Source organism: Clytia hemisphaerica, unplaced genomic scaffold (assembly GCF_902728285.1).
Source record: "Clytia hemisphaerica strain Z4C2 unplaced genomic scaffold, Clytia hemisphaerica genome assembly, whole genome shotgun sequence".
NCBI lineage: Eukaryota > Metazoa > Cnidaria > Hydrozoa > Leptothecata > Clytiidae > Clytia > Clytia hemisphaerica.
This window is the reverse complement of record NW_027103829.1, coordinates 928,784-943,680: the sequence shown is the minus strand read 5'-3', so window position 1 is coordinate 943,680 and position 14,897 is coordinate 928,784. Positions and strand designations below refer to the sequence as shown.

Sequence of the window (14,897 nt, the reverse complement as noted above, 5' to 3'; positions counted from 1 at the left end):
CTTTTGTGGAAAATCATACTCTGATTTTTGCCCCCGCTGAAAATCATCAAATAAACAAATCATCACTGCAAAATATTGTGCTATTTTGAATTCTGAATTTGAATTCTGAATTTATGACTTGAAAGGAAAATTCAAAATTTCTTTTGATGTTTCTTTACAGGAAAAGTTTTCCATCATTAACTACGGTACGACGCCAAGCAAAGATTTACTGGAGATGCTGATTGGCCGTCACAACCTAACGGATGAAGCTAAAAAGAAAGTCATTCAATTGCGAGATCTCATTGATAAAATGCTGACGTTGGACCCTGCTAAACGTATCTCAGTCAGCCAGGCCTTACAGCACCCTTTTATTACTGAGAAAATTAATTGATAAACAATTAACGGATCAGAGATGATGAAATTTCCTCAGAACTTTTTTATTGGTAAAACACAGTTTTTAAACGTAAGATATATTTTCTAATTGGTAGATGGATAGGTATGTTTAGAATGCAAAATGGACGCCTATCTTTTGTTTTTAGTTTAGTCTATTGGTTTTTTTTATTATTGATTTTTTGGTATTAAAAATGACTAAAAGTCATTATGATACAGGTAGGTATGAACCTTCAAGATTCCTCCCTCAGTCTCCTAAAACCCAATATCTGATTTTACTTTTATCGAATCTAGTGCAGTGCCAGAAAAGCTTTCATTTACCTTTGAGATATAGAGACAGATACTTGTATCTTTTTGAGAATCGGTTTTAATTATATTTTATTATTCTTCCATTCAAAAGTCAAAAGTCGATTTTTATCATACACTTCAAAATGTCGAAAGCTACTCATTTTAAACATTTTCTTGTATCATTTTTTAAAAAGTTAAGAAATACCCATGTATCCATTTTTGATTGAAATCAATTTCTTCTAAATATATAATTACTTGTCATAGAGAACGGACAAAATGAAGTCAATTATCGGACAAATCTGGACAACTGACCACCTGTTAAAGTTAACAACATGCACCTTGTTGTGGTTTATTAAAGGTAGAGCCACCCTGTGTGGACTGACTGGACCTAATCATTGTTGAATAGACCTGGATGAAAGTTGTGCTTTTAATAAAAGAGGCAACGATGGTTTGAGGGGACTTAGGCATAGCAGAGCAACCATAAAAGTGGGATTTTAAGCGGAACCTAATAAATGGAGGGGAAATGATTGACTTTTTTGCATATGATTCCTAATGGTTCATATGGTTTCTATTTGAATTCTTGATTTTAAATAAGGCTGTATAAAGAAACGTTTTCAGAATTCTTTTCTTCATGTTTTATCTTTCAGTGAAGATTGGATGCAAGAAAAACAAAGAAATTGAACTTCCAATCCATTGAGGAAATACAACTTGCTTGACCAGTGTTGTTTATAAAGCACACCTTCTGTGTAAACATTTTTACTTTCTATATGTTTTCCTCGTTGGAGAAAGGCGACCTTTTTCCTGGTTAGGGACCTTTTTCCTGGTTGGGGATTTTTTCCTTATCGTTGGAAATTCCTCCTTGGGGTTTCTTTCCCTGTATATCCCTGTATATGTATGAAATCATTTTTACGCGTTATGAAAAGATGCAGATTAAGGTCCTCTGAATTTGAACTTTTGGGACGTATGATTTTGAGGACCACTTGCTATCTTTCTCTTGTATACCATTTACATTTCCTATTCTACATCTCTACTACCAAGTTGTCAAAAAATCTTTAGCTCGTTATTCTAATACCCAAATTCATTTTTTTCGTTTAGCAAAAATAAAATATTACTGTGTGTATTGAAGAACACGGATCGTCGCACCGCCCAAAGTCACCATGTCAGACCAGTCTTTCAAAAAGGACATGTTCATGCGAAGAAACCAAAGTATTAATTTTGTAAGTAGATTGTCATTTTCGTTCACTTCCCTGTTGCTCCTTTCTGGACAACCCTCTTTTGAATGACCTTTATTCTGACAACATCCTTTCGACATTATTCTTTATCAGTACCTGTATATTCTTTGTAATTCATAATTACACTTTTCTAATGGGTTCCATTAAATTTCCATCCGGGGGGGGGGGGGTACTAGGGTGCGAGCTGACGGGGGGTGCCGCCCCACTTTCGACCTATCGACCCTTACCGGGACCAAAAAGGAGAAAACAAAGGAAAATTTTAGGAATTTTACGACCCTTAGCGGGACTAATTTGACCAATTTTGACCAAATTTTGATCTTTCCGGGGGTAAAAAGTTGAAATTTTCTTAGTGGGACTGAAATTTGATTCTCAGATTTTTCCGACCCTTAGCGGGGCTTTGGATATCCAAAAAAATACCCTTAAGGGCGGCACATACCGTACCCTCCATTTGCCTAAGTACCCCCCCACCCGGATTTCCATACAGGGGGTGGACGAACCTTTTTAAGGCAAAAGAAATATATAGCTATAATATAATATGTAAAATGGCAAATTCAAAAGAACCCTTGGAAAAATTCTTTACATACCAGGGTGGACGAACTAAAATCTGTCTTTTACCCCCTAGAAATTTTAGAATAAACTTTTACCTCCTGGAAAAATGAAAAAAAACTCCGTTATTCCCCCTGGAAATTCTTCTACGATTACCTCCTGGAAATGTTCGTCCACTCCCCCCCCCCTGTATGGATATAAAATGGAATGGTATGAGGTCGGGAAACCTTAAAACACGAGTGATGGTAAAAACGTGATTTATGGAACTGCTAGACCCATTTAGCCCTCAGATCTGAAATGACAATTTAAACCACCAGATAACGTATCGTTATCTCCACGATGTCAAGTCAATAACAACTGTATCTTTGTTTACATTTCTATAGGAGATAACCATCTTGAAGATGGATCAGTGATCAACGTGGAAGCATCAGATCATCTGAACATGTGTGTTGTTTCACAACCCTTTATTTGTGTTTGTATTCTTGAGAAAAATCTTTCCTGTTTGACAAAAGTGGTGGAAATGCAATGTCCGGATCGTTTAAACGTAGTGTACCGGAGAACATTTCATTGCACCTTCTCTGGAATAATTCAACTGAATTCGTGAATCTTCACTTACTCAAACAGTGTAATTTCAATCATATTATACCGTGCGTTGTCCGTGTATGTCGTACCGTTCGATCCTTAAACCGACACAGCAAAATAACAGAACCATATCGGACGTTCGAAAACCGCCGGGTACTCGTTGGTTGTTATAACAACTGTTACATTACTTCCTCTTTCGAAGACAAACGAAGAAGACTTCTTCTTAAATCAAGCGCGAACACCTTGTATCTTGTCATTTGTGCGAAGAACTTCGTTCAATGCGCTCGTTGTCGAAAGAAAGAAGAAATCCAACTCTATCCCATTTCTATTTGAAAAGGGTGAGTAAAGCTTGGTTTTTTATATTAATCTTTGATAAATGTTTTGATCTTGGAATTTTACTTAGGCAAACATTTTTTCCAATGAATGATTTTTCGCGAGCTTTTCAGTTTTTCTAACATTGTTCATAAAGGTAATCTCTTGGTAGGAGCATAGTATAAGAAAGCCGCGGCTGGAATATGTACCACATTGTCTTTTGGAGCTAATTGCTGTTCCATCTCTGTCTCCGAGCTTCATAAGAACATCAAGATGCTCAGTTTATTATTGGTAGATAGTTTTTGAAATTTTTCCTTATTCTCCTTGACAAAAAGCTTTTTTTTATTGCTAAATATCTTTGAATCTGCACCCAATAGAACACTTGAACTAATTTTGGACATATTTTAGGGGTATTTTGTGGAAACAATAGTTTTTCACCAAAATTGAAAGTATAAGAACCATATTCAAGATGACAACTTTCCTGTCAGTTTGAATAATAAATTTTGAAGGAGATGGCTTGAAATTTTCACAGTATTATTTTGATGTACTTTTTTATTGATTTCTAAAAATATTGAAAATATTGTGAAGGCATTCGAGGCACTTTATTAATTTTTGAGTTCTTTCAGCCCGGCCGTTTTGTGCTTGTTTAAATTTCAATTTACAATGATTTTATAATGCAAGTGTATTATCAAGGGGGTATCGTTAATGTTTAAAAAGCACTGAAGAGTAAATATTAACGACAGAGCAATAAAGTTTACCATTAAAGATGCTATATTACCGATTTCTTGATCAACAAATAGTCATCAAATACAACAGAGATAGAACAACAGAAATTCAGATGTTATCATTCCACCCGCGGCTTTCTTATACTATGGTAGGAGCTTGTACGGTGGGAGTTTTAATTTATTTTAACTTTATCTTCACTGGGTACCTTAGATAGATGGGAGAGAGATTGGGATAGCTAGCCTTTACTAGACGTCACGACTTTTCCGCTACGCAGTAGAGTACGTCTATTCCACTTTGTGACTTTTTCGAATGTTTCGAATGTCCAGGTTTTCGGGATTTTTGACGTCACTTTCGTGAGGTACTCGCTAAGGATAAGAAAGCCGGTGAAAAATCCGGAAACTAAATTAGGAGATGACGTAGTAATGATTTTTTTGCTGGAAAACTTTTGAAATTCAACCTAATACAGAGGAAATTGTTTAAAAATATGAACTTTGCAAAAGATATTTGTATAGAAACTAATCGACTTTTGCAAAGATTATTTATGGGTGCGTTTGTTTGTTAGTTTGGAAATAAATTAAAAGGGACTATTCGGAATAGCCTATAATTTGTTCTTTCGGGTATGTATTGTATGAGAAATTCGGTTTCAATGTTATTTAGTGATTTCTTAATGATCAACTTCGAAGGCTTAGCTATTAAAATTGGTGGTTCTATAGGATTTTGAATTAAAAAGTAAAAAGTTATTGCTTGCATTTGTGACCTTCTAGGGATTTTTTCTTTCAGAATCACTTGAGAACTGAGAGCGAAAACTAAATTGAAATTAACTGGTTTCTGTAAAAACACTTGGAAGTTTAGAGTAGGTCCAAAATTTAGAACAGGTTACCAGACTAGAAAAGATTTTTCATTACCTTACCTGACCTTACACGTTTTTTTATAAGAACGTCCAAAATTTTTGAAGCCTTAAGATGTTCTTAACTTTTTGAGTTTCAAGCCTTAAGATGTTCTTAACTTTTTGAGTTTCAAGCCTAAAAATGTTCTCAACATGTTCCTATTTTCGCTATGTTTTATGTATTTTTGTCCATTTTCCTAAGAAATTGGCTTTTTTTTTACCAGAACCAGAACCCAGTTTATAAGAACATTGAGGCTGAAATTCGTCGAAAAATTAAGAACATTGTAAGAACATGCCCAGCCTCAGTTTGGAAAAAATTGACAAGAAACTACAATTTTTTCCTCTTTTCAAGCAGTTTTAACCGAACTTAAAATCGAGAGTCAAATATTGTCCAAATTTTTTCTAATACAAAAAAAACGTGTATGTGCGTTTGCTATAATACACCAGTTACTAACTAAAATCAAGTCCAAATCATAAACTGCCCTAGAAATGCAATTTTTCTTACCAATTTCATCCTTCATACGTACTTCTGAGTATTTCCTTAGTAAAACACCTAAAAAAAATTTGTCCCGAGCCCTTTTTATATACTCAGTGTAAAATCGAAAAAAATTTAATAGAGTTAAAAAAGAGGAACTCGAAACTATGTCAACTTTCGTGCTCTTCCATAAATTATTGGTTGACTCTTGAAAATGAGTGTGGTCTTGTAAAAGCTGATTGCTAATTCCTATCCATCAGCACAATTTAATGTTCACTTTGTTGGTCAGGCTGTAGTGATAAGGGGGCTAGTCTATAATTATCCATAACTGTTTTTATATAAGAATCTGAAGGCCAGTGCTTTCAGTATTATGTGGATCTGAGATATTTACCTAAATAGGTCCTCCCTTATAGATTGAAATTATTTTCTGCAAACAAAACATCTCTTCTATCGTTCGAGCGATATCATTATTTTTTAAGAAAAACATTTTTTTATGTCTTTTCAGTTTCTTATAAAAACTATAGACACTTAAACTGAATGACATACCGTGCATATTTGACATTCCGTAATTATAGTAATTTTTGTCCTCTGTCCTTCCATTATCTGACTCCCTTCACCGTAGTGGCAAAAGAGAAGGAAAGAGTTCATGTTAGACACTGTATCACAGTTGTTTGTCAGTCACTTGTTCGAAAGAATTCTGTTTCATGTTTTAACGCGAAAGATTTCCGCTCAGATATGTTTTCCTTGCAAACAAATAAGACTTTGGATATATGACATTCTTTACATTTCATAGTCTTTGTTAATTTTCTGCTCAGATTTTGATTTGGATAGGAATTCCTATGCACCTACATATTTTCAAATTTTGATACATTGTCTTGAGAAAGAGGCACTTGCCGTATTTCTATTTATCTGGGATCTTTATCGGTGCCTTCACGCCGATAATAATATTGGCGTTATTTTTGTTGTAAAAAGAACCAAATTATGCATCTTTTATCCACGAGTGACCTTTTTTGCATAGTTTTGAAAATCTTAGGGAAACCTTTCAATAAAGCTTTCACCAAAATAACGCTTTACAGTATAAAATTTATTCGCGATTTTAAAGCCTAAATTACGATTTTTAAAGCTTTGATACTATTCTCCATCAGTCAGGCAGCATTTCTTAAAATGGTCAGATTTGGTTGAAATATTATACACTTGAGGTCTAGTACTCTGTACTAGAGCGTATCTCGCGTTTATCGCTTTGTAGTACTACGGCAATGAATTTTGTAATAAGCCTTAGATACTGGGTTTGTGTACAGACAAGAGCTCTGGGGACGAGTTTTAGCAACAAAAGAAGACTAAAACTTCTTCTTTTTCTTTATAAGTTAAGTATCCTAGCAACCTGTTTGTTTTTTCTCTTACTTCGAACGCATTTTCGTTGTTGATTCTTCTCTAAGAACAAGTTGGTAAACATGTAAATAAATAAGTAAATAAGTTGTTTATTGCCATGATTTTGAGACACGTTTCGCAAGAAGTGTGGGATAAGAAGTCATTACCAATTATTTGGAATATTAGATGGTGCACAGTGAAATTTTTACCTATCTTATTACGAGAGAATTAATAATTTGCTGGAGTTTTTTATGATATGGTGATCATGTGAGACAAGTATTTGGCATGTATCGTTAATCGCTCGTATCTCATCGTCTCTTTATTATTGAAGAAGTAACCAGCTATATTTAGTTTAATTTAACCAGCTATGTTTAGAAAGGTCGCGAAACTATACCGTATTTTGAAAATGTCTTTTTTTTAGTCTTTTTTCAAAGAAAATGTTAGGTCCCTTTTCGATGACATTCGGGTCGAATCGTTTAGGTAGTTTGGCTGTGTTAATCTAATAGTTTTGTTGTGATGAATAAAAGTCAATGTGCCTCGTTTTCATGCAAAGTTCTAGCGCTATAACCTTTAAATCAGACGATTTCGTGATACATTGTAAGTGAGTTTCTTCCCCGGGGGGGGGGGGGGCACTCGACCTGAAAACGTCCATACGTTCGGCCCAAAATTTGGCTTCTAAAATCGGACCCTTACAGTGCAGTGAATTTCCATGAAATCTTTCCATGAATTTCCATTCCATTTCCATCTTCTTACACAGCTCTATAATTTTTGGCCCCTAAAATGTGGATGAAGTAACTTTTCTCGGAAAATTTTTTTTCGTCGTAAAATAAGGATTTTCGCAAGTTTGGCCCAAAAACTACCTAAAAATTAAGTTTTTTTTGGACTTGGTGCAAAATTGCTTCATTAGTTTTTCCCGATTTTTGGCAGAAAGATGGAGAGCAAGGTTCTCTAAAAAGTGACTGAAGCAGTTTTTTTCGGGAAATTTTTTTTGGCCGTAAAAATCGGTTTTTGTTATTTGGGGAAATTCCCTTATGTCATTTTTAGGGAAAAAGAGCGTTTCTGGCGATTGGATCGATATTTTTTTCTGATTTTTTGTACTTTGATGTAATATGGTAACATTTAATTTCTGATGGAGCTTGATTTTCGAAAAAATAATTTTTGAGCAAATTTGGGCAGAAAAGTGCCTAAAAATGGGGTTTTCTGGACTTTGTGTGAAATTGCTTCATTAGTTTTTTCAAATTTTTTTGGACAAAGATAAAAGGCAAGTATCTATAAAACGTAACTCAAGCTGTTTTTTCGGGAAATAATTTTTTGGCTGTAAAAATCGGATTTTCTTATTTGGGGAAACTCCCTTTTGTCATATTTAGGGAAAATGAGCATTTCTCGAGATTGTCTTGGTGTTTTTTTCTTATTTTTTGCATATTGCTATAAAATGGTAATATTTAATTTCTGATGGAGCTTGATTTTCGAAAAAATAATTTTTGAGCAAATTTGGGCAGAAAAGTGCCTATATTCAAGCTGCTCATTACACTTTCTTACTCTCTTGCTATTTGTCCTATTTTTATCTGATTTTGATCACCAGGTAGGTCCGTTCAGCATGTTGCTTGTTTTTTCTGTGTTTGTTTTTGTAAGTAGTATATTTTCGTAAGTGTAATGTAGCTTCTCAAATCATATAAAAAAAAAAAAACAACTTTTTCACTTTTTCAAAATTTCTCGCATGTAAGGGCGAAAATTTTTGCAATTTTCCAAGAAAATGTGGAATTTTTTCTCCAAAATTGACCAATTTTACCAAAAAATTGGCCTTTTATCACAATTTCCTACCCTTACAGTGCAGTTCAGTGCAGTTTTGTAACTTCCTACCCTTACAGTGCACTAGCTGAACTATGAAAAACCTACCCTTAAGGGCCGAACGTCTGGTAGGTCATTTACCTTGAGTGCCCCCATGGGGTTTCTTCTTAGATCCCACTCCTCCATAACATGAAAATTGAAATTTAAAGGAAAAATAACTGGTTATCTCTTTGAGATTTTCGTATAAAATGGATAATCTTGTCACGAAGACTGGGATTTCGAAATAATTGTTGACCCTCTTAGCCTGCTACTTTGATACCCTTCATTTCGCTGTTCTTTGCCCCGTTAGTTTGATACGATGACTGTGGAAAATAAGAAATTAATTTATTCGCTGTCTACAAGACGGATTTCACGAAACTTAAATTTCAAAACACCTTTCTCACAGACCCTTTAGGATTGAGCTCGTAGGTGTAAAAATAATGGACTGAAACTATATGGGGATTTATATTACTATGTTTTTTCTATGACTGGCTATTTGAATTGCATTGTTTTCAGAAAATTTAGTGGGGATGGAAAAACAGAACAATATTTTGAAGTGAGGATTTTTTCATTTGATTATTCTAAGCGGGAAAAAAAACCTATGTATAATTTCCCACGATATTTTGCCCAATTTTTCAAGTGGGAGGGGGTCCCATCGGGTGTGTTAAGGCTAAAAATATTCTTGCAGTCTTCGAATTTTGAGCTTGAGTTTGTAAGTAATTTGGTCTAATTTTCTAAGAAATCTCACATTTTGTAGAGTCTGTAGAGCCTTATGATATGTTTTAAAATATTTGGCCTCGAGCCGTATGTTATTACATAATTTGCTCTAATACAAAAAACGTTTGTTAGTAATTTCGACTTTCCCTATTTTTACATACCTCATCCTTTCCTGTCCTGTTTTAAGTCACTATTTTATACTACCCTATTTGTTTTACGTTGACCCTGAATTCCTGCCCAAATTCGTCCAAAATGTTCCTTTTTCTTAAGATTTTTGAGCCTCGATTCGCTTATGAAATGGCTCTACTAAATATGTAGTTCTCTACATATAATAGTGCTCTACTATGATATGTGTAAAGACATTGTAGCCGAACAATTCTAAAATACTTAATTTTAAAACGATTACAACAGAATGACAGTATCATGTACTAAAGTATGGCGTGATAACAAGATTTTCTATGTTCAATTTTTCTCGAATCATTTTTTAAAAAGGTCAAAAGTTAGTAGCAATTTTTTTCGACTGTAAGGTCACGAGTAGGAACAAGAGTAGGAAAGTAACAATATTTTCGCTATTTTTGTCAATACTGTATGTTAATGCACTTTGGCCTTGTTTAATAGAGGAGGGACACTCGAGCTTTGAAGTACATCATAGGTCGTGAAAATAAAAAAAAGATACGTTGAAGGCAACATTTTAGAATTTCGACCATTTGCCTTAAGATTGACAAAGAAAATTACAAAATTGCAAATTTCGCTCAAATCTGCTCAAATTTGATTTAATAACAAACCATCAGAATCTGCTCGGAGATTAGCTCAAATTTGGCAAAAAATTTCATTCATTTTAAGGGTCAAATTTTAACACCCTTTTTTCATAATTTTTGTCCGCGCATATGGTTATTTTTAACCAGAGTGCCAGAACTTGGTACTGTAGAAAATTTTGGGTTCGAATGGGAATCAAATGACAAAAGAGTCGAAAACTGGTGATAGCCAATCAATAATTAACATTTAAAGATTGAAATTATTTTGACTTTTGACCCTTGACTGCTCTGCTCCCATTGGTTAAAAGTTAAAACCTCACCTTTCACTGTACTGTAAGAGAAAAACTCCATCGTCTTGCTTCTAAGAAGAAAAATTAAAATGCCGGCAGGTGTTTATATTGTGTTGTTCAGTTAGAACCGCCCGCATTTTTGAAACTAAAACAGTATCCACATTCGGTATAAATTCATTTAGCGGGAAGTGTAACTCGAACCGACGTCTTTTTATAAGCATATTTTGTACGTGTTTTGAATGTAGTTTTTAGTATCCAAGATTTTTTAACAAAGTGCATCTGTTTTCCTCCTTTTTCAATTCAAACGAATTTTTTTTCAAAAAAGTTTCCTCGAGGTTCCTTCTCCTTTATTTACGCCAGGTCAATAAAATAAAATTCCTGAAGCCCAGTTGCTATCTTGTCTTGGCTCAATATTATTTCCCGCGCAATTTTTTTCTTTCTTTACTTTTGCTTATTATTTCGATGACATAATAGTACATAAAAACGGTGCGTTTTCATTGGTTGTTTAATTCGTTCAACCAATCAAATTCGTGTAAATTTATTACAAAATTCACACGTTATTTTAATGAGAGAAGCCTCTCTCTCCATCTTTGATGGTTAATAAATAAAATAATGAGAGTTTTTTTTCGAAAACGTGAACTCTATGGCATTTGTATGGTTTAGTTGATTGAATGGAAAAAAAAACACAACACATGACATAAGTGAGAATTTTTGTACATCTTGTTGAAGTGTGGTTCGTCTAGAATCATGGCTGCTTCATAGGAACAATTTGAACTATGATTGCAATTTCTAATCAGAAAATCTTTGAGTTGATTAGTCCTTTCGTGTTTTCCATTTAATGGGCTTCGAGTAACCTTTTTCTAATGATATTTAATGATTGAAAACAATTTACTATACTCGTGTGGAATTTGAGTAGAGGAGGGTTGTGTTTATGTTTTCTTATTGATCTCAAAGAGGTCTTAAAGTGGAAATTCAGTGAGAAAAAAATAGACTCGAATTTTTTTTAATGTATTTATTTTTCTTATAGACGCGTTGTTTTGGTGGCGAGGAAAAGCACTTGAACGAAAAACACATAAAATTACACAGAAAGTTGAATGCCTTGGCTGAATGAGAGAAATACAAGTTCGCCTTCAAACCGATGAAAACAGGACGAGGTCAAAAGACAGAAATTTGAACTTTTTACATGATGTTATCAAAGAGATGGCTTCATTCAGTCCGCAATTGGCCTCACGTGCTTTTGATAGTAGCAGCAATAAAAGTTCCCAAGATGTCTGTGGATATTGTGGTGAATTGAGTTACGATGTTGAATTAAAAACTTTGCCATGTTTACATTCGTTTTGTGTGTCTTGCTTACAACGTCGTGTCGTGCGAACTTTAACCGGCGATCTTAACTTATCGTGTCCTTCGTGTCACCGTGACGTCCGACTTGAAGGTGAAGATGGAGTCAACTCGCTCCCTTCAAGTTCATGGATTCGTGATTATTTTGCAGATGTCGTGACTGGTGATCGAGAGAGCACGCCTCCCAAACCATCGCCTTGTGAACGTTGCAGTGATTTCCCTTCACCTCCTACTAGACGTTCCATCGATTCGCTACCACCAGGTTTGACAAATTTTTCGACCCCGCCATCAACTTCTAGTTCAGTAGCAACCTCACTTGCGACGGGCCTCAGTAAACTGGCTATCGGTGCTGTACACCAACATCGAGTTGAGCAAAAAACTTTTCCAAAACAAGTTCAACCACAACATCATTCGTTCGTACCTTCCTTACATTCTACAACCCTCTCTGCTGGACGATCACCTGTATTTTGTGAACTCCACAGTCGCGAATATCAATATTATTGCAACTACTGTTTAGTACCAGTCTGTAGAGATTGCATAAACGCTGAACATAATGGTCATAATTTCGGTTATTTTAATCCTGCTACTGCTTTTGAGAAAACAACCCAAGGCACTGCTATGAACAATAATCAACAACAAACATCAGAGAAAGCTTTTCGTAAACTTGTTGTTGATGCTAGAGTAGAGATCAAAGCGATGGAGGATGCTTTGATCAGTGTTAAGAAAATGTCAGAGGATGTTGAAACTCGTAGTGCCAATGTGACAAGTGATGTAAAAACTACCGTCAAAAGACACATCCAAGCTGTGGAGGAGAGAGAGAAAGATTTGTTGAGGAGAATCGAATGTATTCGCCAAGTCAAGGGTAAGGCTTTACATTTGCAATCAGAACAGTTGAAACTAGCGATCAGTCGGCTCAGGATTGCTACCGATTCCTCTGAACTTAGTCTTGAACAATGTTCTGAGGAAGATTTTACAAAAACAACTGAAAACATCGTGAATGCGTTGAAAGGTGTTAAGAATCAACAGTCTTTGTTGCACCCATGTGAAGACGATTCCTTTCTATTCACTCCGCCCGATTCGGCCCTTGAGACCGCCCTTACTTCAATGGGACTCGTGTCTAGTAGTGCTTACCCACCCCTCTGCACTGCTATTGGTGAAGGCTTGAGACGAGGAATATGTGGTAAGGCTTCAATGTTTACTGTTATTGCCAAGGATCACCAAGGTGCCAATCGCTGTGTTGGAGGAGATGTCGTTCGAGTGTCTATCACAAGTCCTGATGGTCGCGAAATGGTGGGAGAAATCTACGACCGCCAAAATGGTAATTATTCGGTCACATATCGTCCTCAGTGTGAAGGCGAGCATATTATCAATGTTACCATTCGTGGCCAGCCGATTATGGACAGTCCATTCAAACTTCAAATCAAACTCGGTCGTAATTATGCCAACGTTGGACAGCCTATTTTCCATGTTGGGTCTGAAGGAGAAGATGGAGGTCAACTGTGTCGTCCCTGGGGAGTATGTTGTGATCGAGATGGGAATATCATCGTCGCAGATCGTAGTAATAATCGAATCCAAGTTTTTGATTCTAAAGGTATTTTCGTGCACAAATTTGGAAGTGCTGGCTCTCGTAATGGCCAATTTGATCGACCGGCAGGTGTTTGTGTTGATTCTCAGAATCGAATTATTGTTGCCGATAAGGATAACCATAGGATTCAGGTCTTTAAAATAGATGGAACATTTGTTTTGAAATTTGGTGAGCGTGGTAGTAAAAATAGTCAATTTACATACCCTTGGGATTGTGCTGCTAATCGAGAAAATCAAATCCTTGTGTCAGATACCAGAAATCACAGAGTTCAATTATTCTCATCGGAAGGTATCTTTTTGAATAAATATGGTTTTGAGAATTCATTCTGGAAACATTTCGATTCACCTCGTGGTGTGGCGTTTAACCATGAAGGTCACATGGTAGTCACTGATTTCAACAACCACCGATTGCTGGTTATTCACCAGGACTTCCAAACCGCACGTTACTTGGGAACGGAGGGTGATAAGAATGGACAATTTTTGCGTCCACAAGGTGTAGCTATTGATCACGAGGGCAATATTATCGTGGCGGATTCTCGAAATCATAGAATCCAGATTTTTCAACCCAATGGTAATTTTTTGTGTAAATTTGGTACTTACGGAGAAAGTGTTGGTCAGTTGGATCGACCTTCAGGTCTCTGTGTCACTCCTGATGGTATCATCCTTGTTGTGGATTTTGGAAATAATCGAATACAAGCATTTTGAAGTGGTCACTGTCTCCTAAAGTTTGTTGACATTCAAAACAACAAAGTGTATTTATTTTGGATATAGTTTCAAAAGGCAGAATCTCATGTCATTCTTTTTTAACTATGATGAAATTTTCTCACCAGACTCTGAATTTTCATTCAATACTATACTGTATGATACAACGTGAATTCGTTGAATTTCACTATTAATAAGCTTCTAATATGCTTAAAACAAGGTTTTCATTCTCACATATAATTTTGTGCAGCTTTTTATGTGAATTGTAGTTTGAAGCTTTATTAAGATGAGAGGTCTTTTTCTTTTCACTTCGCGTGTCTGATGGATGAAGGAATCCTTTTGAATGACTCATATCTTTTTAAAGTGTTTGTAGTATTTCGAAGTGAAAACCCTTCTATCTATTGCTTTTTAAAAGCACTATAAATTATACATTATATTTATAAGGGCCTTAGGATGTCCTTTTCAGGGAGTTTTGCAAACTTCAAAGTCTGTCTTCTATATAGCTCATTCGTATATTGTATTCTTTTGGTCAACTTTTGAAAATCAGCTCTATTTTGCATAGACAGACACCTTACCTCTCATAAACAGGAATTTTCTTTTTAAGCACGTAAAAATCTTTAAAGCCTTTGAGATGTTCCTAAATTTTTGGGTTTTAAAGCATGAAAAAGGTTTCAACATTTAGTGATTATTTTGCTGTAAATTCCTAGAAAATTTGTACGTCTGTAAGTTCTTATTTTTTTTGGCGTCATAAGTCTTATATACACTGTTCTCATAGAAAACACATGTAGCAGAGAGTTTAAGAGTTCAAAGTTTACACGGTACTTCAACGCTGTGTCTTTAAAAATCTTTGTTCTTGTTAAGTACCTATAAGAGGACCACAACTCGAAGGCATGATTCAAA

At 35.3% G+C, this 14,897-nt stretch overlaps 2 protein-coding genes across 3 annotated transcripts in view; both read left to right on the top strand.

Moving 5' to 3' along the window:
* Positions 1-591, top strand: part of LOC136806817 (serine/threonine-protein kinase PRP4 homolog) — a 25,280-nt gene extending 24,689 nt beyond the window's left edge. The window contains exon 10 of the mRNA XM_067063397.1: positions 161-591. Coding sequence (XP_066919498.1) covers positions 161-370 — 210 coding nt within the window. The 3' untranslated portion in view covers positions 371-591. The remainder of the gene's footprint in view (positions 1-160) is intronic.
* On the top strand, positions 370-14,897 carry LOC136806819 (E3 ubiquitin-protein ligase TRIM71-like). Of its 2 annotated transcripts, XM_067063398.1 has the most exons (6): positions 370-442; positions 922-1,015; positions 1,305-1,403; positions 1,753-1,874; positions 2,819-3,355; positions 11,401-14,897. In XM_067063398.1, the coding sequence occupies exon 6, from the start codon at positions 11,481-11,483 to the stop codon at positions 13,998-14,000; it is 2,520 nt and encodes an 839-aa protein (XP_066919499.1). In that variant the 5' UTR covers positions 370-442; positions 922-1,015; positions 1,305-1,403; positions 1,753-1,874; positions 2,819-3,355; positions 11,401-11,480; the 3' UTR covers positions 14,001-14,897. The 2 variants fall into 2 exon arrangements, with proteins under 2 accessions (XP_066919499.1, XP_066919500.1); XM_067063399.1 differs by lacking the exons at positions 370-442; positions 922-1,015; positions 1,305-1,403; positions 1,753-1,874; positions 2,819-3,355 and adding an exon at positions 11,005-11,074.

Excerpts from the sequence above, each read along its gene's own strand:
- LOC136806819 (XM_067063398.1), top strand. The coding sequence starts at position 11,481 with ATGAGAGAAATACAAGTTCGCCTTCAAACCGATGAAAACAGGACGAGG.